Source organism: Muscardinus avellanarius (genome assembly GCF_963383645.1).
Source record: "Muscardinus avellanarius genome assembly, chromosome: 11".
Lineage (NCBI taxonomy): Eukaryota > Metazoa > Chordata > Mammalia > Rodentia > Gliridae > Muscardinus > Muscardinus avellanarius.
The window spans coordinates 98,678,553-98,702,097 of NC_137797.1; the positions used below are offsets into that span (position 1 = coordinate 98,678,553).

The 23,545-nt window shown below is 44.3% G+C and overlaps 1 protein-coding gene across 2 annotated transcripts in view; it reads right to left on the bottom strand.

Moving 5' to 3' along the window:
• The window catches only part of ANO2 (anoctamin 2), a gene marked incomplete at both ends in the record, with an annotated part of 335,860 nt that overhangs the window by 221,051 nt on the left and 91,264 nt on the right, over window positions 1-23,545 (bottom strand). For both annotated transcript variants that reach the window (XM_080706316.1, XM_080706315.1), the window contains 5 exons: window positions 3,774-3,815; window positions 5,012-5,067; window positions 15,648-15,699; window positions 17,913-17,967; window positions 19,843-19,994. In XM_080706316.1, coding sequence (XP_080562442.1) covers window positions 3,774-3,815; window positions 5,012-5,067; window positions 15,648-15,699; window positions 17,913-17,967; window positions 19,843-19,994 — 357 coding nt within the window. The remainder of the gene's footprint in view (window positions 1-3,773; window positions 3,816-5,011; window positions 5,068-15,647; window positions 15,700-17,912; window positions 17,968-19,842; window positions 19,995-23,545) is intronic.

The window sequence follows — 23,545 nt, forward strand, 5'->3', positions numbered from 1 at the left end:
GCATCACAGGTGACAGTGGGCATTGATTTAAGTATTCCTTAGGACTACAAAGGAAATTGGGTGTTACACACTTTTGCAAGGACCCTTTGCAATGCTAGGGAACAGCAAGGTATTTGAGACTTGTGGTCCCTTCTTAGGCTGCAGCTGCTCAGAGAGCACCTAGCCATGAGATGGTCAGAAAGAATGCAGCTGTAAACACCTCAGAAGCATTCATGGGACAGAAGTGGGCCTGAATAGACTACCATATCTACATTGTAGGGGCCACCCACATTGACTTAAGAACATGGGTTGAGTTTTGGACATCAAGGTTTCATTCCTAACTCCACCATCACTTAGGAATACTGTGAACACTCTCCAGTACTGGCTGGGGGTCAGTTTGAATTCTATCCCCAGATCCCACAGTGATCCTGCAAATAACACCAACTATTTAGGTCTCAACATGTCCGTATATCAAAATGAAAGTTGTGCATTATGGCAAATAAATCCTGAAGTCAACCCAAAATAGAAAAGTACCTTCTTTGTCTGAAGGGTGGGTGGGCTCTTACTATACAGGAGTAACTCTCTTTACACCTCTCTTGAGAGGTAGCCATTTACTAGCCATTCACTAGAGGAAACAGCCATCTGCAAAGGCTGGGGAACCCAGAGCCAAGGGTTTAAAAGATTCTAAAGGCAATCACATCCCATTGCTGTGATAAGGAAACCACGGGGAGCTAGTGAGGACAGACAGCCCTCAGAAGATGGTGAAAGTCACTTCCCTGGGGTCTTTCAGAAAACTAGACAGCTTCAGCAAGTGGGAAATAAAGCAGCTGTTGGAAACCAGGAGGACTCCACCCACCCCAGGGTGCTCCCTCTTCCTGCTGCCCTGGCTTCTAGGAAGGCAGGAAACCTCTTCTCCAGAGGGAGGAAGCCTCTTCTTAATTACCCTCCAAGAGTTGGGGAGAGAGACTTCCAGCTCCTACCTGAAGCTGAGTCATCGAGTCTGCACAATCGCATGAGGCAAGCTGGAGGGAAGGAGTTCACCATCCTCCAGGGCCTCTAGGCTAGCCTGGAGTCTGCCTAAAAAGTCTGGGCCTTGGGGAGATCATGGGAACCGCCACAGATAGCAAGGAGAGAGCAAAGGAAAGCATCTGGGCAGATGGACAGTTCTGGAGACCACTGCAAATCATCCCGAAGATCCCCAGGGAGGCCTTTATCATGCCACAGCCCCCCAAGCCCCAAGTGCAGGAAGCCCTGCCTTACACCTAGCCAAAGTCCTTCCTGCAGCCCTCTTGAGGCACGCTGGTTGAGTATCACAAAGTCATAAAAGCAAGTAAATATGGGTGTATATACAAAGGGTTTTGCTCTTTCTTCTTCAGGATACATTGTAGAGACCACCCACTTGGTAGTGACTGGAAGAACTCTGGTTGAGTTTTAGACACCAAGGTCTTGGTCCTGAATTTACAATATTTTATGAGTGTTGCAAACAGTCTCCTGTCTGGGCTGGGGATCAGTTTCCCAACACAAATGGACAGAAAAAAAGAGAGAAAAAAAAGCTTGCATTCTCCCTTATGGTTTCTATCATCCTTCTACATTGCAAAGCTCACTTCTCTCGACATACTCCAGACAGAGAAAAATAAGGATGCTGGGATGGCCCAGCATACCCCAAGGAAAAAGCTACAAGAAGGGCCCCCCTTCTCCTTCAAAGACACATGCTCCCCTTTGCAGAACACCCATTTGACATCAACTTTGGGAACTAACCAAGATGCAACTTCATCTTGGCAGGTCTCTCCCGTCTCCCAGCTCCTACCCTCTCTCCCATGGAAAGAGGAGAATTGCTTGGAAAATCATTTTATAGGAGAAAAACTTTTTATTAAAAGGTATTATTACTAGGGGGGTGCAGTGGCACACACCTATAATCCCAGTACTTGGGAGGCTGAAACAGGAGGATTGCAGGCTTGAAGCCAGCCTCAGTAACTTAACAACACCCTGTTTAAAATTTAAAATTTTTTGAGTCGGGCGTGGTGGTGCACACTTGTAATCCCCGTGCTTGGGAGGCAGAGAAAGGAGGATCGCACAGGTTCGAAGCCAGCTCCCCTGGCTTAAGAGACCCTGTTTCCAAATAAAATATAAAATAGGTTTGGGAGTGTAGCCCAGAGGTAGAAGGGTTCCATCCCCAGTAGCAAGAAAATAAATAAATAAATAAATAAATAATAAAATTTAAAATTTTTTAAAGGTTAGGGGTATGGCCTGGAAGTAGAATTCTCCTGGGTTCAATCCCCAGCACCCAAAAAAATATATTGTCACTGTTGTTACTAATAATAAAATATCATTCCAAAGGCAAATGCACAAACATTTGAGATAATCTGCAATTTACTTCTCTCCACTAGTGCGGATATCAGCATGCTGTCTGATTTCTCCCATGAGTTACTGTGTGTTCCTGGTCTCTGTAATGTTCCTGGACAGGCTCAGGTCACCACCACCCAGCAGGAGGTTTCTGAGGTGGGCAGGAGATGGTGATCACCATTTAAAGGGGAGGAACATGAAATTAAAGTGTGGGAGGACAGAAAATGGTCGGGTGAGAGAGGTGAGACTTGGGGGAGAAATGCTTCCTCCTTTTCCTTTAAATCAGATGCGGGACTTTTCAGGAAATTAAACACCGAGACTATTAGCATCAGATAGGAAACAGATGAGGTTAAGACATCGAAATACTACAGCAGATTCCCTGGGCAGGCAGAGAGGGGACATGTGTAAGCAATCACGGCAGTATTTCTGGAAAAGACCTTTTATGTTTTTAATACTTAACACTTCATAACAGGGACTAATAGGCAGGATAAAAGAAGACTGCTCAAAAGGCAACTTGGGGGATGAATGATTTTCCAGACAACAGGGTTGGGGGAGGGGAACTTCTTGTGCTGCAATTCCTCACCCTCCCAGCCTCCCCCACCCTCCTCTGCTGTCTGGAGCTGCTGAAGGCTGAGGGTGGCATGAGGGGCCCATGGATGTATCTGTGGCCATCCTTTATGGTGCTGGGCCATGGCTGGAGGGCAGGGGCACATCCATGACCCAACAGTGCACAGAATAAACACAGAATAAACACAGGTGGAGATCTAGGAGAGCCTGCATGGTCAGGAGCTGTGCCTGCCGTCGGAAGAATCCTTCTAATGGAACCACTGCCCCTCCCCTAACCGTACCCTCTAATTCTTGCTTCTTGGACTACACTGCATGACAGCGCCTCCTTCTCCCTCAACTTTTTCATCTATAAGTCGATAGTGGTTATACTTCACTTGCCTGCCTAGAGGCTAAGAAAGATGACTTCAAGGAAACCAAAAAAGGAAGTCAGAATGGTGTGGATAATCCTGCACTTTTGACAGGGATGGAGGATGTGAGAGGGAAAGGGCTTCCAAGCCCCCTCCCTGCATGTCCTCACAGTGTGATCTTGGGCAAGGTGTGCGGCTTTTCTGTGCCCCAGGTCCTACATCTGTGAGATAAGGAATTGGGACCACACTGTTTCTCCATTGGTACTCTCTTGCCACTGGACAGGGGGATGAGTGCTTTGTGGAACTGTTGGATATATTTCACGATGGTTGGCATCCCTGGTCCCCAGGCACTGATTTCCAGGAACAACCCCCAACACACATAGTCATAATGATGCCCGGAAGTGGCCTTCACGGTTCCAAATGCCTGGTGGGCAGAGGTGCTATAGAAAAAATGTTGAAAATGGATATGCAGGTAAATCAAACACCTAGGCCTAGTCTCAGGGGCCCGAGGCGCCCACATGCACCCAGCAGGCTTACCTTCCTGTCATTCATGTCGTCCCCTGGGCTGTCATATTCACCCTGTAGGAGAAAAAGGAATACCAGATAAAGCCAGCAGAATTGCCAAAAACAGATGCCAAATGAGAGAGGATGTTCTCTTCTGGTTTTCTAATGCCATTCCTTTCTTTCATTTCCATTTAATGAAGGCCAAACACAGCGTGCTGAGAGGCCAGTGTTCCACTTTTCTTAGTCAGCCATGCTTACAACTTTTACTGGAATAGCTTCTCATGCAAAGATGCTCCCCCCATGTGCTGCAGAGACGAGCCTGTGCCTACGCACGGCAATGCCAGAGCCCATGCCTGTAAACGGGTTGGCACATCACTGATGTGCTCGCCTGGTCTGTAATTGGCAGAACTTGGCTGTGTACGTGTCACAGAGAAGATGTCAGGAAGGAGAAGATCCCTGCCTGAGAGTCTCAGATGACTCTGTATCTCCGCAGTGTTCCATGGCACCGCTGTGTGACAGTTGCTAAAGGCATGACTTCAGATGGATGGGGAGTTAGGCATTTAATTAAGCTCTTTAAACACTGTCTTGAAGAACATCATTGCATTACATATCTATAACATCACTCCCAGCTAAGGATCATTTCAGTGATGGCTCAAGGTATGCACTACCCAGGCCTTTGAATTTCCTTCTGCGATCATCCATCCACCTTCACCAACATCTCTTCCCTTCATTAGCTTGTGCTATGTCTGTATTTTCACACTTTCATTTTTAAAAAGGCAGAGATAGGAAAAGCTCTAAGAAAAGCCAGTTCCCTTCATCCTCTGGAGAAATCACTGGAGAGACAGTTTGAAACCATTGGCAAAAATCAAACTGGGAGCCGAGTGTGGTGGTGCACGCTTGTAATCTTAGTACTTGGGAGGCTGAGACAGGAGGATCACACAGGTCCAAAGCCAGCCTCAGCTACTTGTTGAGGCTCTCAACAACTTAGTGAGACTCTGTTTCCAAATAAAATATAAAATAGGTCTGGGAGTGTAGCCCAGAGGTAAAATAGCCCCTGGATTTCACCCTTAGCAACACACACACACACACACACACACACACACACACACACTAGTCATGACTGTCAGCTGTGAGTAGTCCAGAGTCCGCCAAGGTATGTCAATGTCTTGAGTCTCTCCTGCCTTGCCTTGCACACAGTCACCCACTGCACTGCTTGTGGTTTTCAACTTTTGGAAGACTAGAGAGAACATGCCAAGAAAAATGGTACTTACATCATGAAGTGGGTAGGCAGCCTCGTAGATATTGTTTGCTATCAGAGAGTTAATACCTGCAGAAGACAGGAAGATGAGAATAGTCACTCCAGGGCAGGAGGCTCTCACCTGAACCTGTTTCTGTGATCAATTTTAAACCTTTGCCCCATTCTCAGCTGAGAATCATTGCATTTTCTTCTATTTTTCTTCTAATCTAGAAGTTTTGTTAAGCTTTGGTCATTAGTATAAAAACAATATTTTTCACTTCCTAAATACAAGGTCACGTTTTAATATAAAATATACTTTCAAACTTCACATTCTTCTTTTCTGTGAAGATCTATATTTCTCCAATCCAATAACCCCAACCTACACCAATACCAAGACTCTTGGGAAGCTCTGTGTTTAGTGACAGCATACGTATGGCTGTGAAAATAACTTTGATTATCAAAGTATGATTAAAACAAGTGTCCGAGTAGCCCACTCTACTCCACCTTACCTAACCTCAGATTCCTAGCACCTACCTGTCCCTTCAGAAAGCAGTATTTGTTTATTGTCTGTGACGGCCCTGCCCTCCTGGACCATAGCATCCCTGAGTTTGGTGCCAGTAGGATAGCAGTTCTAATCCCTAAAATTCATGCAGCCCCGTCAGTGAACTTATCATGAGGTCAAAACTATTTTTATAATAGTACTAAAAATTTTTTTGCTTTTTCACTCTTACTCCTTCACAAGTATATAATAGGGTTTTGTGATACATGATGACATCAGCCCCAGCGGCTAATGAGATCTGTGCTTGTGTATTCTGGTGCTCTAAAAAACATACTTAGATTTAACTCCAAATACAATAAATGCTGACCCATGGAACACACCTAAATAAAAGCCCTGTTATTTCCCAATAATTTTTAAAGTATAAAGTTGTTCTAAAATCAGAGCTTAAAAACTAAGGGGAATAGGAGGGAGTAAGAGATGAATTCACCAATGTACATGATGTACATTAACGGCATATCAAAATCAATCACTAAGCCACATATGAGAAGAAGGGAGGTGGGAGGGAATGGGGTGGGAAATGGAGAAGGGCTAAATGAGTGATACGTGCAGGTATGCCTCTACCTTTGTACCCCATTAAGATGTATGCTTATACTGCACCAATAAAAAAAACTACATAAAGGATTCCATTTTTAATCCCAAAAATATCTCATACCACTTGCACATAACAGATTCTACTAAAAAGATATTGAATAAATGCTGTCCTGTCCCTCTGAGTCTAATATGCTCACAACAAAAACTTCAGCTCAGCATAAAGTCATTGTTATTTTATTCTTATTTTATTATTTAAGCTTATTTTATTCTTGGTTTTATTTGTTGACTCTACGGTGGTCTATTTGAGTCAGGATAGGCTATCCTGAGTCATTGCCTTCCAAGTAGGAGGGATTATATCTCATCAACTCATAGTACCAAGACTCTTGCCATAAAAAGACCCACATTTAATCATGGGGAAGGGAGGAGTGGAGGATGTTTATGGTACACATTATTTCCCTTGTCTTGCACACACTTTCAGCACTGAGCCACTCTTTCTACAGAGAGACTGTAGACAGTATTGACATAAAGAGATAACTGATTTTGGAGAGAAAGGCTAATGATGTCCAATACTAATCTTCATTTGGATGGTTCTAGATATGCAATAAGATTGGATAACAAATCTAGACAATTACTCAATACAATGAATAGTTTTCCTCCTCTTGTTCCCACCCAAAGTCCCAACCACATATTCAGAGACTGAAGAGGACCTCAAACAACCCTCCTCCTTCATCGGCCCCCTTTTTCTCAAACCTTGCCCAGATCCACCATAGTTTGGGGATGTAGGAGGCCACCATGCTGGTGCCATGGCACCCACATGGGCATCAACAGGGGTGCTCAATGGATGACCAACTCTTCCAATGAGTTGAAAGACATGTGTTGGTGCTTCCATGTTACCAAAGGGCCAGAAGTCCTTTTTTGACTTTGTTTACCCTTTGGCATGAACATAAAATATGAGAAATAACTTGAAAGGGAGGGTGGCGAGAGGAGCCAAGCGTGGGTAAAGGAAGTACAGAGAGGGGGAGGGGTGCCTGGGAGGTTGGCCGAGCTACAGATTTGTTTGACTCACAAGACTACATTTTCACTCAGAACATCATTAATCAGTTCAAGAGGCCTAACCACCGCGATGCAAAGCCACCCTACAGTAATCAAAGGGAGGGGTCCACAGCTGGGAGGGAGCTTGGGGAAAAGGGGCGAGTTCAAAGCTACGGAATCGGAATCAAGGCTGAAGCACCACAGGCAGGTAGGACCACACCCCAGGGATGACCCCACCCCATTGCTGCACTCCTGGCCCATGGTTGCCACAGCAGCTGTAGGTACCCTGAAGACAGTCCCAAAACTGCATGGAAGAAGTTAGACAGGTGTTTCACCTTACTTAGCTCTTCTGGTATTTCTCAGCATTTCTTAGCACATAAGCAGAGTGCCTGGAGGCATTAGCCTGACAACCTGAACTCCTGAGCCCAGGTGAAAGAACCTCAAAAGTATCTCACATCAGGTTAGTCATGGTGATGCATGCCTGTAATCCCAGTACTTGGAATTGAGATGGGACGATCACAGGTTCAAGACTAGCCTCAGCAATCTAACAAGACTCAGCAACCTAGGGAGACTCTGTTTCTAAACAAAAACTAAAACAAGGGCTGGGAGGGCAGCTTGGAGGTATAACACCCATGAGAACAATCCCCAGTACCCCCTAAGAAATTCAAATCATGGGGCAAGGGGTAACACTGCACCCTACCCCCCATAATAAATAAAGCTTCCTGTGTGCAGCACAGCCTGAAGCAGGTGGCTGGCTTCATTTCTAGGACATTGTTTGCTTGTTGCTGTGAGTTTCCCACAAGGGGCCGGGTCAGAGAGCATTCCTTTTTCATCTGCATCTCTCATGCATCTTCCATGCTGTGAGTGTGGAAAAGATGACAGTGGTAAAAGTCACTCATATCTCCTGTTTACAGAGGGCAGAGACCTCCTCCCTGCTTTTGTCTGGCATCCCTTGCTGATGAAGAAACTCTAGACTCCAGCTGATTAGTCTGCCTCCCAAGACAGGAAGTCCAGGCAAATGGTCCTTTGCCTTGGAGCAGAGATTCTTGTTATGAAACCTGAGTTGTCCTAACTCAGAAATCCAGAGCCCCAGTGATGTAACTGGAATGTTTTCTTTCACCCGTGGGTATAATCTGGGCAGCCCCAATGAGTAGCTGTTGGGGGAAGGGAGGAGAGAGTAAATCAAAGGAGGGGAGGGAGGGCGAGGAGAATTGAAAAATATTCCCCATCCACAGCTTCATCCAAGAGCAGGGATTGCTTTGGCCTCTTGGTTTACCCTCAGACTTCAGAGACCAAGACTCTACCCCCAAACAAGCATGGAAATCAGTTTGAAAGGAGAAGAAAATAATCAAACGTTTTTTAAAAAAGAATCTTCGCTTTGAAAATTGAAATTCTGATTTTTCCCTCTTTCTTTTCAGCAAAAATGGGCTAATTGGTTCCATCATGCATCATCCATCTGGCCATGATGGCAAAGCTTTCTTCTTAAGGATCATGTCTACAGTATTTCCCTATTGCTCTAGACAGAGAGAGAAAGAGAGAAAGAAAGGAGGGAGAGAGAGGGAGAGGGAGAGGGAAAGGGAGAGGGAGAGGGAAAGGGAGAGAGAGAGGGAGAGAGGGAGAGAGAGAGAGAGAGAGAGGAGAGAGAGAGAGAGAGAGAGAGAGAGAGATGCAAGCTTTTGTTTTATTACTTCCAGAAATGGGGCCAGGAAGAATGAGAAAGCTTTGAAGACATTTTTCTTTTCTTCCTGTCCCCAAAGACAAATAGCACCTCAATTCGAAGCATAATCTCTCAGGGCCCCTTGCTAATCTCCAAAGTCTCTGTGCCCATTTCTCCTTCAAATCACCAGGTATTTCACACCTGTTGCTTAGAACTCTTAACCCCCAAGGGTAAAGGCTATGCTTCCTCATTGGCCAGCAGAGAACATACCTCTAAATAGCCTGAAACAACCTGACTCAGCATCACTGTTTCTCTGCAACCAGAGGTATCAGGACCAAGAAACATGACCACAGTGAATCAGGTCCCATCACTGGTACCTGAAAACACACACCCCATCACCCCAAACTTGAAGCTTAGCATTTCACATCAGAGACATCTCTGTTTCCTGGGCACAAAGGAACAACCGAAGCAAAGGAGTTCACCTTCTGCCTCCCAAAGAGAGTCTCATTAAACCTGCAAGTGCTGCTGGGTGACGGACACCTTGACTCTACTCCCTGCAGGCCAAACTCAAAGGAAACTTTGGTCCACTGGGACAGGCACTTAGAGGAATGGTGCCTAACTCCTGAAAACCCATTTGGTTTTGATTCCCCCTCCCCAGAACAGGGCCCGGTCCTCCGGCATTCCACTTTCATCCCTGCACTGCAGCCGGACGTAAATCTAAACCAGAGACCCCAGACGGTGCATTTAACAGAGACTATATTTACCCATCACCAAATTGTCTTGACGTGTGCTTAATTACTTAAATGCCTTTAATCCCAAGCCTTTTCTTCTAACAAAATAGAAACCAGTTCGACTGGATGAATGATAAACCAGATGTTTACAACACACAACACGGTCTGGCTTCGGTCAAAATAATTAAGACATCGTCTCCTGAGTGGGAGGGGAGATGCCCAAAGCATACATTTGTTTAAATGCTCTGACACCAAAATGTCCATGAAAATGTAGCTCCATCAATCTGTAATTTTCTGTCCGTGAAAAGGCAATAATAACTTCCATATGAAGAAACCAGAAAGGTGTTTGTCCTCGTCTGATATGGTCAAGGAGGCTTGGGTTTCTTTCCACGGTAAAGCACACTTGAAAGTCATTTTGATGATAGAATAAACTTCCAGGGCCTGAAGGCTGACCTTGAAAAACGTGACATTGATTAAGGAGGCACTGCAAGGCTAGACCACGTTTACGATCGCGCCCACACTTCCAGCACCAGGCAAAACCCTGCTTGCAAACAGTTTTCACTCTGAACACTGTGTGTACATCAGCCCATAATACTTCACTTTCAGAGGTAAATAACAGGGAGAAGTTGAGCTGTCCCTCTGGAGGGTTATGAAAGAAACCTAGAAGGCTAAAAAGTAGATGGCCGCCAAATGCCAGGTCTACTCTTACTTTTTCAAAGTCAACTCTTCTTGCTTTGTCTTTTTATATTAATTTTAAACAATCACACACAGGAGAGGAAGGAAAGAAGGGATGTAGGGACAGAGGGAGGGAGATGTAGAGCCTTGGCCTTCTGCCTAAAGAGTTACATGCACAGGCCACTTCTCCATCTAGATCCATCCTTCCATGTTCTGGTGATCCATCTCTCCTAGGGTCTAGGGATGGCAAGAGATCTGCGACCACTAGCTCCAGATTACTACACCTGCTACTGATAGCTCCAGATTAATAACAACTCCTTGCCTAGGCCTTGGTGAATGGTCCCTCCATATACACTCACAATGAATCATCCTGAGTGTGCCACTTGCTCCTGTTGGGACCCCCAACTGACTCTGGAATCACTACCATCTGCTCCTCTGTCTTATTTGCTTTTCTTGTGTGTATCTCTCTTTCTAGATAACCATGTAGCTTACTGGCCTTTCTCAAATATTATCTCATCTGAAAGGCCTTCTCCACCTGCCCTACCTAGAATGTCCTCCACTCCCACCTTATCTCTATCTCCTTTCCTTGTTTTATACTTCTTCCTAATATATATTCCACATGACATGTCATCCATCTATTTATTGGTTTATTTTCTGACTCGTAACTAGAATGTAAGCCTTATAAGGGTGGGAATTTGTGTCTCTTTAACTCACTACCCTATTTGCCAGTTCTAGAATATGAGCGGCTCATAGTAGGCACATGCTCAATAAATATCTGTGGAATGAGTTAGTGGGTGTTACATTGGGAAGGGCTCAGCTTCCACCTCCACTGGGAAACCTCTCCAATAACTTTATCCACTTACAAATTGATTGACATACAGAGCACCGAAGGTAGAGCCAAGAAACCCAGGTTCTCAATCTGGCTCTTCATCTCCCGCTGCGGGCATGCCAGCTGATGTCCCTGTTGTGAAATCAGTTAACATCTGCTGAGCCCACTTTGCATGGCAACTTAGAAGACCAAATGAGATGAGTACAAACGCACTTGGAAAAGCATGCAGCTCTACACGCACAAAGTCCTCATTATTTTGGTTAGTATACTATCCTATTTGTAGAGGACTCTCCTTTCTGTTGCAAAAGCTGGTTATTTTAGATCTTGCAACAAATCCCTCAGAAGCAAGAAAAAAATCCATAAACAGCTAATGTAGATCGAATAAAACCTGCTCTCCCTCGTGTTACATATGCCTTATCCACAGCAGAATCCTTCAGATCCCCCTGCAAATTATTTTCCCTGTCACTTTACCCAAAATTCTAATGAGCATGTTATTCTGTCTCCCACACTGCAAAGCAAAACTGAAATAGCACAACTCAGGGAGGGAGGTTTACCAGAAATGAGAACTCAAGAAATCAGATCAGCATGGGTCAACTAATTCTAATAATAAGTTTATAATCCTGGAGGAAAGATCAAAAGTACTTATGTTCTCAATGATGATCCTGAATCACCCAGAAAAGTTTATGTATGCATTTATGTTGAGAATATATGTGGATATGTTCAACATAAGAAAGAGGGAACTTGTTTGATGGATTTCAGGATTTATACACAGAAAGCTGTTATTGCAGGCAGGAAAAGGTACAACACTGACCATATTTCTCTTTCTCTCTAGGTCAGGGTTAAATTTGCAGCTCAACTACAGAAACTCAAAGACCTTATGGTTTGAATATTTGTCGTCTATTTTTTCCTCCTAGTTTTGACATTCTATTTTAATTTGTGTTTTTCCTGGATCTTATTTTTTAATTTATTATTTATATTATGCTGTTTTATTGTTTTCCTTGTAAGCCACCTCAGAAATTTTGTGGAACAAGGCAGAAATATAAATAAATCAGTGCATACAACTTGGATAGAGGTCCATGCTTTGCAAAAGTAGGCAAGCAATAAAACTATGTTTTCTACAAAGGAAAAAAGAGCAATGCTACTAGACAGGAGCATGGCTGAATTCTTACCTTCACTATCTATTTCATTTTCTACATTTTGAATTAGGTACAATGGGAAAGAAAATAAAACTTTGTAAGCTCATCACAAAAGCAATGACCAAGGGCAAAGGACTTATGAAAATACCCCCAAGTACAATTCTATTCTCTTTTTTTCCCCGTCTTTTCACAAAATGACAGTGCTCTGGTGGAAATTACGCCTATTTTAGCCATTTGTGTTTCTCCTCCACCTTTTATAAAAACCAGAGAGAAAGCTGATAAAATCTAAATTTACCCTAGGCTCAAAGATCCCTGCTAGTGTGAAGCCTTGAAGTATTAACACACTCCTCAGTATTTCTGATCTTTTAAGGAAGATTGATAAGTTAGCCAAAGAGCTTTAAAAGTACTTGATTTTCACAGGCTAAAGTCAAACTACTTGAAAGCTAGTCCTTAGGGCTCTCCTCTGCTGAGAAGCAGAGATGTTGAGTCATGTGTCCCTTTTACAAAGCTAAAACAGCAGCAGCTGCTACTCCTAACTCCACTCCTAGTTCATAGTATCCTGAAGGAGCAGAGATAAGACTGGAGCAAAGACCACCACATTCTAGACCCACTTCTGACAACCCTGGCTCAATTCATGGTACCCATTCATAACTGGAGATGATAATTACTGACATACCTGCTTTCCCCGGGAGCTATAAAACTCATATTAGATCATGGCTGTTGATACTTAGAAGCACGCATGAAAGGTAATTGCTTGGTGCTCTGTGTCCCCATTGAGCTCTCGTGTGTGTGTGTATTACAGCACCTGCCACATTATCTCATAATTATCTGTATACATGTCTGTCTGCATGGCTAAACTAAGGGCCCCTCGAGAGTAGAAAATAGAACAAATTCATCTTGGTATCCCTTGGCTTCTATAGCGTCATTTGACACAGAGCAAGTGCTCAGTAAATGTTTTGGAACGTCAATAGGGAAAGACAAATTTTTGAACACGACTCAACAGCAACAGAATCCTAATGATGTTTGACGTTGAGACATCAAAACAAAACAACAACAACAAAAGCTCCACTTCTCGAAGGAAAAACAAAATAAAATGTTCAGAGCTAAAGAAGAAAGCCTCTAGTGACCTTCCTACAATCTAGAACTTTAATTTTTAAGGAAACAACTAATAGCTGCCTATTTAACCTTTATAAAAATCTGCAAAGCAGATATAATCCTTTCCATTTTATACAAAAGAAACTGAATTACAGAAAAATGAAGTCATTTGTCCATAAATGCACATAGTCAGAAACTTACTTGGGACTAGCAGGCTTAACATTTTTTAAATTAACTCACGCCAACTGAATAGAATGTGTAAGGCAGAAGGCCAGGTGCCCTGGGGCCTTAAAGGTGATTCAGAAATCCCCAGGACTCTCTGTCTTGGGAGTCAATACCATGGGCATAAATAACAAGCAAGAAATAGATAGAATTTGATGGGAATTCTGAGCAGAAGGCATTACAGGAGAACAAATGGGTGAGTGACTTGATCTAGGGATGGCCATGAGGTAGGCTGGGGAGGAACACAGAAAGAACATCCAGGCAAAGGAAGCTGCAGAAGAAAAACAGGGAGGCCACTGGTACATTAACAGAGAGAGAAGTAGGGGGAAGAGAGAGGGAAAGGGAGAGGAAAAATATGAGAAAGAACTGGACATATGGAAGTTCTGATGGACATCTAAATGGAAGTGTCCAGGAGTTGGAGATGCTGGACTGGAATTAGCAAGAGAATCAAGAATGAAAACATAGGGTTGCAAGTAATCTATGTAGAGGAAATGAGAGGGAGAGAGGGAGAAGAGGGAAGGGACAGAGAAGGGGAAGAGAAGAGAAGAAAAGGAAGGGGAGCGTTGGGGTGGGGAAGAGAAGAGGCAAGGCCAAAGGAACTTGGAGAAGACATCTAAAATGTGGAAAAGGAATCAAAGAAAGTCCATGAGGTAGAAAGAGACAGCAGCAGTTTGGCAGCTCAGCAATACCTTCCTGGACGTCAACTATGAGAAACTCTGAGGTTAACACTTGCCTGGATGTCAACTATAAGGCTCAGTAAAGAAGCTACGGGCGGCTATGGAAAGTTACAAAAGACAAAGATTAAGAAAAGGGCCATGAAAGAGGGGGAGTGGGAAGTCACCAATAGTATCTGAGGGAGCAAGTGATTCAAGTCAAACAGGGGAAGGTAAAAGAGATAGTATCACATTAGCAAAACTGGGAAGTGGGCTTATGAAGAAGTGAAGATAAATAAAGGCGACAGAAGCTCTGAGGCATCATAAAATTCAATCTTGTATATTTTGACTCAGCTGGTTGCCCTTGGGACAAAATGGCCGCTTGGAGTAGGTGCATCTGCGCGCTCCAAGGAACAGGGCTGGGGCCTTTACCTCAAACACTCCTCTATCCTCGCCTCTTCAGCACCAAGCCCTGGGCAAATTACACCGTATGGAAGATTCACGTTTTTAAAAGTGGAGTGGAATCGAGTAGCAAGATGAATACATCAAGGAAAACCTGAGCATGTGTAACTGCCCCCTTGGGAAGTTAAGCACTTTCCTAAAAATCCTACCACGAGAGGAAACCTTCTGCACCTCTTCCCTGAGTTCCACTCACTTGGAGCTGAAGTATCCCGAGTTGCATGTAAGCACTCAGCTCTGCACTATTATTATTGTCATGGTTGCTGGTGCTCCTCCATTGGCTAGACTTGACCCCAAGTAGCTTTGGATTCTCTCCAACAGAAAGCCACCTCAAGAGCAAAGATTGGCACTAGAGTCGGACCCACTAGATAGATTCCTGTGGAAAGGATGTTCGTGGGTCCTAGGCCTGAAGTGTTTGTCCAAAGAGCAGCCAAATGCCATGGACATCTCCTTGGCCACCGTGTACATCTCTTATGCAATCTGCCAGAATCCAGATGGCCTGCCTTAGACCACAAGCCCCTCGGGTACAGAGGTTCCCACTATTTGAAAAATAAACCCTAAGGTGAACATGTTCAGTCATATTTGGCCGAGGGAAATGCTGTCCTTAGGAAAAGCCCATTCTGACCCTACTATCTTTCTCTGGGTGGCCCTGGACAAGTCATTTGCCCTCTCTGGGGGTTTGTTTATTCATATATAAGGTGATCAGGACACACTAAAGGACCTCTGAGGTGTGATTTTCCTCTTAAAAATAAATTACAAATGGCCATGTTTTGGGTGACTATTAAAAGCTATCAGAGGTGGTGAAGATTGGAGCAGCAGAATTATTAGAAGAAAATGCAAGTACAGGGGGTACAGAGAAAAGAAAGGGGAGACCAGAGCCCTGGGATGAGGGTCTGGGAAAAGTTTCAGTAGCCTTGGGAACAGCCTCAATGCCACCTAGAAATGGGGAGCCCCTGCTCCAGGAAGCCAAGGTGGTACTTCTCTGCCTGAGCCAAAGCATGTGGCTCCTTCATGTGAGGATTTGATGGCTGCGTTCCCTGCCTTTGAAAGGGCAGCTCTGGCTCAGGGTTGGGGGACCAAGGGCTCCTTACCCATCGTGTTGTTGGCTCTGGAACAGGTTGTTCGCTTCAGGATCTCGTGCACCTAAAAGAAGAGGACAGCATAGTTGTGAGCTCCTAGACTGCCTGTATCCCTGCCGGCGTCCCCTCCTTTGGAGGAAGGAGCAGACCAAACATGTGCTGAGCTCATGGACCGCTTGCCAGACACATTCAAACTTGAGCACTTTGGGGGAAGCAAGGAATTTAATTCCTCCCATACCCCCACCGCCCACCTTCCGCATCACTGAAAAAATAAGTAAATAAAAGGCTATAAATGGACTGCCATTACAGGAGGTAAGAGCAACATGCAGGCAAGCCTGGAGCACAGAGCCCTCTCCAGGGCTGGACATCCCCACAGAGGACAGTGTCTGCTTCCCACATGGAGGAACATCAGGGAAGGCTAGGTCATGAGGAGACAGGGGAGATGTGCTTCTCACCACCCTGGAGCACGGAGCTCAGAGACTGCCTCCCCAGATGGAGGGAGCTGCTGAAGAGTCCACAGACAATGTGTGTGCCTGGTCATCCAAAAAAGGGCTGCCTATACATGCCCTGCTGGTATTCTTATTTCTCTAGTGTGGCTCCTGGGTCCGCATCCTGGCTCCTTGATCAGAGCACAGCCTACACCTGCTCTGAGAGTCCTGCCTTGGAGCTCAGACACGGGAACCTGGTGAGCCACTGCTCAGTGACTATTGCCTGCTAATGGTCCACATGCCCAGTGAAGTCTACTAAGCTGCTAGCCTGGGGGGCTACCAGAAACTTTATCTCTTACTTGGGAAGGAAAAGATGGCTCCTGCAGAAAAATTTGGGACATAGGTGGATCCATGTACACCTGCTGGTCAACTGGTGAGCTCCTGGTACATGCCATATCTGAGCCATGAGGCCCAGGTATGAGGAAATGCTGGGTAAGAACATCTACTCCGGGACAGACAGCTGGGCTGGTCACCATCAAAGAGGGTGGGGACAGAAAGGCATTTGCAGTCAGATGAGGCCCTCAGACATAAATCCAGGGTAGAGTAGACCCCAGGATGAAACCCAAAGTTCTTTTCCACCTTTATCACAGAAGCTTCCAGAAGGGGAGGTGAATGAATACAAGAAGATGTTATTCACCATTATTCACACGCCATCTTCCAGCCAGACCGGAGGGAGTGGTAAATAAATAACTTCCAGCAGAATAGGGCCCAAGAGTGTTTAATTCTGCTTCTAATACAGTGCAGTAATTCAACAGCAATAATAATTAGGAACAGCATTTATATGGTATTGTATTATTTTACAGGCACTTTGCAATTATCGGGTAATCTCCACAACACCCTGTAACTCCCTCCACAGTCGTGGGACCCAAGCCACAGTGAGATTTAATTGGCTTGTAATAGCATCAAAGAAAATGCAAAGTTTACGCTTCTTTCCATAGGAAGAAAAGAGAAATCATATGTCCCTTTTTAACCCTTCCTGAAATAGTAGGCCAAGGGACCTCAGATGTTTCCTTGCACATCCTGAAAGCAAGACCATGTTTTGTTTGGTTTTTTCTGTACCTCTTCTAGTCACTTGTCCCTTTTCTCTTATCCTTTTTTTTTTTTTATCATCAGTTGGCTAGTGGTCCTTTCAGGTCTTTAATCCTTATTTCTCCTCCAGTGGAAGCTTAAGTTTACTAGTGGTCAGCAGAATCTCACTTTCACGGTTTTCATTCGACATGAGTAAGTTCTAGCATGCCTGGGGCCCTCTTTCTTTCCTCTGCCCAGAAGCTTAATGACCTCTCGAGTGGTAGATAACAAACCAGCCAGCAAATGGAGACACTATATCAACTATGTCGGGATGGGGACACAGGAACACAGGCCATATACAGGTTTTTGTTAGAATCAAACATCTCACACAGTTCAAAACATTGATATAAAAGGCACAAAGCTTATAAAAGATGAGCTATAGTTATTAATGTTATCCTTTTATTCATTGAATAGGCTGGTGACTTCAGAGTCGGACAAGTTTAACGTCCCCCCAGCTCGGCCGTGACTCTAAATCCCCCCATGTTTTATAATTCTACCAAGGACTTTAGCAGAGATGCTCCTCTTAAACTGTGAGTGGGAGAAGTTGTTGGCTATCTCTTGCTTCTGGCATGGGGAAGCTCTTGGATACGCCTCTCAGTTGCTAGGCAACTCCAAGCAAATACTGATGAGAGGCAACAGAGAGGGTGAGAGAACACCCAGCCAACTAGGTGCTCAGCCTTTCTCGAGCCCCCTTCCCTAACCCTGTACACCCTTTACTTACAATGCGGCTACGGGTGGCATTGTCAAAGAAGGTGTCTTTTTCCTGGATGTTGTACCTAAAGACACCAAGAAAGCAGATGACAAATTCATTTCATTACATTTGCCCTAAGACCACTGCCACCCCCAGCCCAGACCAAACCTTTAAAAAGCAACGTGATAAAACATATAAAAACACACTCAAACACATTCACATCATTTACACCCTTTTTGACAAAGTAGTTCTGAAAGCTCATCATCACAGAAATGCATCATAAGGAATAAATTGAGCAGAAAAAATTACATAAATAAAAATATTCATCACAATGCTATTTATCATAAAAACTGTAAAGATAAAAATCTGTTCAGAAATCAAAATGACAGATTATCATTTCACCACTGAAAATTCTAATTTCAAAAAGTTTGCAAAGAGAAAAAGATTATACCATGCTAGAAAAATAGTATACTGTGATAAGTTTTCAAAATGAAAGCATGCAGAAAAAATACCTGGGCACGGATAAAAATAGTAAAAATACCACACACACACACACACACACACACACACACACACACACACACGGAGTCTAGTTTTTAGCTACTGGGATTATAAGTCTTTTTGTTTTTCAGTATTTCATTTCATGTTAACACCGCCATCTCGTCAACTAGATAGCAAACTCTTCCTTATACAAGACCTATGTCTGTTCTAAACCTCATACACTGAACTTGCGCTCAAAAAAGGCCCCGATGGAGTCTTCCCTGGGCTTAGGGCATGGTATTAGAGGACACACAGATGAATGAAGAGCCCTCAGGCCCCCACGATCCACCAGCCACAGAGAGGTGATATGGGTCTCCAAACACCTGAGGCAGAGTAGAACATGACTCTCTGCACACCATGGTCACAAAATTTCAAGGATGGAGAGCCAACTTCTGGACTTCTGGTCCAGAGGATCAGAATCTGAAGGACAGCAGAGGGCACATGAATGGACTGTGTAGGAGGTGGCTGTCCAGAGGGCAGCACCAGCATGAACGAAGACCCATGGGAGGGGAATGTGGAAGAAGCCAGGGTCCAAAAAGAGAAGCAGGCAAGGGGTCGTCCTGCTGGTCCCACTTAGCCACTGACAGCCATGTGACCTTGGACTGACCCCAGACCTCACTTCCTGTCTGTAAAGAAAGCTAGTCACCTTCTGTCACCTTACAGGGGTGGAGGGTGGGACTTATTGGGAAGCTCATTATCTAACAGCGCAGATGCATGGGAAATATTCTCCAGTGAACCCAGATATACTGCTGCCCAGATATACCCCTCCAAAGGACAAACCCTTCTGCTCTCTCTACTTCCCCGTGCCCCTTCCTTGCCCCTCCCACTCAGCTCTCTGTCCCTCCTGGCAGCTACATATCTCCCCCTTAGCTCCGAGAGGGAACTGGTGCCTGGCTGCTGCACCTCTCACTTCCCAGCCGTGCCTCCCCCTTCCAGATGTTGGCCAAATGTGAAGAGGTTTCATTCACTCTTCCTGGGTGGGAACTGGGGTGGGGAATTCTCCTCTGAGTCAATGAGCGCATGAGCAGGTGGTAGAAATAGAGAAATCCAGAAGCTCTGTCCACCTCCTGTCTGGTTTATCACATTATGTCGAAACCCCATTAGACTGGGAGCTGGGCAGGAGTTTTCCCGCAGAAGGTAAACAGGTGTCTGGCAGCTTTCTCACAGAATCCCACAGAATGCAGCTGGCTGCTCCCTGGCTCTCTACCTATCATTTGTGACCAAATGGCAGGTGTTTCCGCTGACAAATGCCCAGGGATTTTTGAGATAATGTCACAGCACAGGGAGTGAGAGTGTGTCACTGTCAGAGCATGCTCCCTGCCCTCTCTCCTGGACACAGGGCACTCACTTTGTGAGCAGCATTTGAGATCCCTCCTCCCATTCCCTCTCACACACCTGCCCCAGAGGCTTCCATACTCACAGGTACATTTTCTCTCTGGAGAACGGGTAGGAGAGGTTTTTCATCCTGGTGTTGCTATGCTCTGGAACCCTGGGCTGCAGGGGTGAGCTCAGCTTCTGCAGAATGGCGTTGAACTTCTTTGCAATGGTTCCTCCCGCTTTGATCTCGTACATCTATGAAAAACAAAGCCACAGGTCTGAAAAGGCAGCCACTTGCAACACTTAGAGAAATGACTTTGCAACCAAAGCTGCATGGGGCAGAGTCCATGGAGGGATGGGGACACACTGGAGAGAGGAGGAGACTGGGAGAAACAAGAAGTAGAACACTTCACTTCCCCACGCTCTTATGAGGACTCTGTCTCTATTATGGGTGCTGAGGAGGGGATCAGTACAGAGAATCAACCAGAGCCCAAGCTTTCTATACGACTTTGTCACATCATCTTAAGAGAAACAGTAGGCCTACTATATGACAGTCACCATATCCTCACTGGAAAAATACGTAAGGGTTTATTGTATAATCCAGGCACAGTGGTGTGTGTCTGTAATCCCAGTACTCAGGAATGTGGGGTAGGAGGATTACAGGTTCCAGGCCAGTCTCAGCAACTTAGTGACACCCTCAGGAACTTAGTGAAATTTTGCTCCAAAATAAAAATAAATAGGGCTGAGAGTATATCTCGGAGGTAGTATGACACTGGATTCAATTCCTAGTACAAGAAGAAGAAGGAGAAGGAGGAGAAGGAGATGGAGAAGGAGGACAAGGATAAGGATAAGGAGAGGAAGAAGAAGAGGAAGAAGAGGAGGAGGAGGAGAGTGAGAAAGGATGAAGGAGGAAGAAGGAAGAGAAGGGGGAAGGAGGAGGGGGAGGAAGGAGGAGAAGGAGGAAGGAGGAGGGGAGGAAGAAGGAGGGAGGAAGAGGAAGAGGAGGAGGAGGAGGAGGAGGAGGAGGACCTAAGTAGATAATATGTCTTCCATACTATGATGAGGAAATTAGGGCTCCAGCAGATGGAGCGAGTCAACGAAGGCTGCATGGATGGGATTTGACTTGTGCAGCCAATACAAAGTCTATGGCCACCCAGCTCCACTTTCTTTGTGTGTTTCTCTTAGAACATGTCTGTGTTTAAATAAGTTCACCTTCAAAGTATTAAACATTTAATGAGTCTCTGCTTTAAGGCAAATATGTAGTACTGAAATAATCATTAATAATTATAGTACAAATAGTACTACGTACTATTCTATGTACAGAATGCTTCTTGCCTGCATTTAACTTTTTGGTCTTTCTAATTTGCAAATGCAGTAATTGAGACACAGTGGTTGTCGTCCTCATAGCAAAGCTGTAATAAATGAATGATGGCCACAGACTATTTAAACAAGTTCTCTTTTCAAGATGTAGCATCTCTCTGTTTCCACCTCCCTCCCTGAATATGGGTGGGCTCTGTGGCCACTCGACCAACAGAGTAGAGCGGAATAGACGTTATTACCAGTTCAATCCTTAAAAATCAGTGGTTTCTGCCTTGATCCCTTGAAGCCCAGAGACACACTGTAAAATGCCCAAAGAGGAGTCCTCAGAGAGCTCAGAGAAGGAAAGGTACCTAGCCGGGCCCAGCCTCCCAGCTGTCCTGCCAAGAAACAGGAGTGCGAGTGAACCCCTTGGACCCCAAGCCACCAAGCGACCCAGTGGCTACCGTGCGCAGCACAGTAGGCCTAGCCTGCCTCTGCTCAAGACAGAAAGTCGTGAGGTATATAGACTGAGCTGCTAAGTTGGGGGGAATCTTGTGTGCTGCTGTAGATGACTGGAACCAGAGCCAACATCCAGACCTTCTGGCTCATTAGCCGCTCTCCTTCTCTATCACAATTCCTTGAGTTGATTGGGCAAAAAGACACCTACAAAACATTCATGAGCTAGACTTAAGATAAAGGCCACCAGAGATTTACAAAGTGCTTTGGGGGTTGAAAGGAAAGAGGCAACACATAGAGTGATAGAATCAGAAAAGAGGATCCATCAGGCGCGGTGGCACACACTTGTAATGCCAGCATTTGGGAGGCTGAGACAAGAGGATCATAATTCGAGGACAGCCTCAGCTACTTAGTGAGGCTCTGCAACTCAGTGAGACCGGTTTCAAAATAAAGAATAAAAAATAGGGCTGGGGGTGTAGCTTGGAGGTAGGATGCCCCTGGGTTCCATCCCTAGTACCGCAAAACAAAAAAGAAAGAAAAAAGGGTTTCATAGGAGGTGATGTATCTCAGTTGGCTTTAACAGACAGGTAACGTTTTGTTTTTGTTGTCATTTAATAAAGTAGTAAATAGAGAAGGAAAAAAGAACCTTCTCAAAGTCACAACTAAAACATAACCACAGTTTATTTCTTCTAAGAATTTTTTATGCTTTTTTATTCTTTTTTTTTTTTTATACCAGGGATGGAACCCAGGGCCATTCTACCTCTGAGCTACACCCCCCAGCCTTTTTCATTTTAAGTTTTATTTTGAAACAGAGTCTCACTAAGTTTCTGAGGCTGGCTTCAAACTTGTGATCCTCTTGTCTCAACTTTCCAAGTGCTAGGATTACAGCAGTGCACCACCATGCCCAGCTTTTTTAAAATGCAATTTGATTTAATTTCAGTTATAAAATTTACACAGTTCTGGTAAACACATAAACCAAAACCATAAAAGTATATTTACTAACTATTAAGAGTTTCCCTTAACTTCCAAGTTAGTCCTAGCTTCTCCAAAGGAAATAACTATTAACAGTTTGGAATATATTTTACCCCAAATTTTTCATATAAATAGATAGATGGATAGATAGATAGACAGACACACAGACAGGCAGGCAGGCAGACAGATAGACAACCGAATCCATTTTTTTTCTTTGCAGGTCTGGGGATGGAACCCAGGGGCATTCAACCTCTGAGCTACACCCCCAGCCCTATTTTTTTTATTCTTTATTTTGAAACCGGGTTTCACTAAGTTGCAAAGGGCCTCACTAATTAGCTGAGGCTGTCCGCAAACCGCGATCCTCCGGTCTCAGCCTCCCAAATGCTGGGATTACAAGCGTGCACCACCATGCCCAGCAACTGAATCCATTTTTAAACAACTATGATCATATTTCATATATTATTTTACAATTTGCTTTTCTCATTTATCAACATATCATAAAGAACTTTTAAGGCTAGTTCATATGGAGCTTGTTTGTCTATTTGTCTTCATTGCTGTTGTTGGGTTTGTTCTTTTTTTTATTTTATTTTATTGGTGCACTGTATTCATACATCATAGTGGGATACAAACTTTTGTAGACATACATGCACACATCGCCCAGTCAGCCCCCACCCAATCCCCACCCCATTCTCTCCCCATCCCTCCTTCCCATGCTTGGCTTAGTGGTTGACATCTAGTATTATAGCAATTTATCCAAAATTAAAAATGATAATCTCACATAACAGTTTCATTTGTCTGATACCAAGCTTTTGATGACTTAAAGATAGCATTTCAATATTTCTTTTTGCTTTCTTTCTTACCAGAGCATATTTTTTTCTATTTTTTTAGGTGAAACTATCATATATTTATATATTTATTTTTCAGAAAAAAAATCTATCCTAATATGGAATATGGACTCTAGATACCCAAAATGATATTGAAAAAGAACAAAGCTAGAAGATATATATTTTCTGATTTCAAACTATAAAAAGCTACAATAATTGAAACAGTGTAGTACTGTTCTAAAGGCAGATATATAA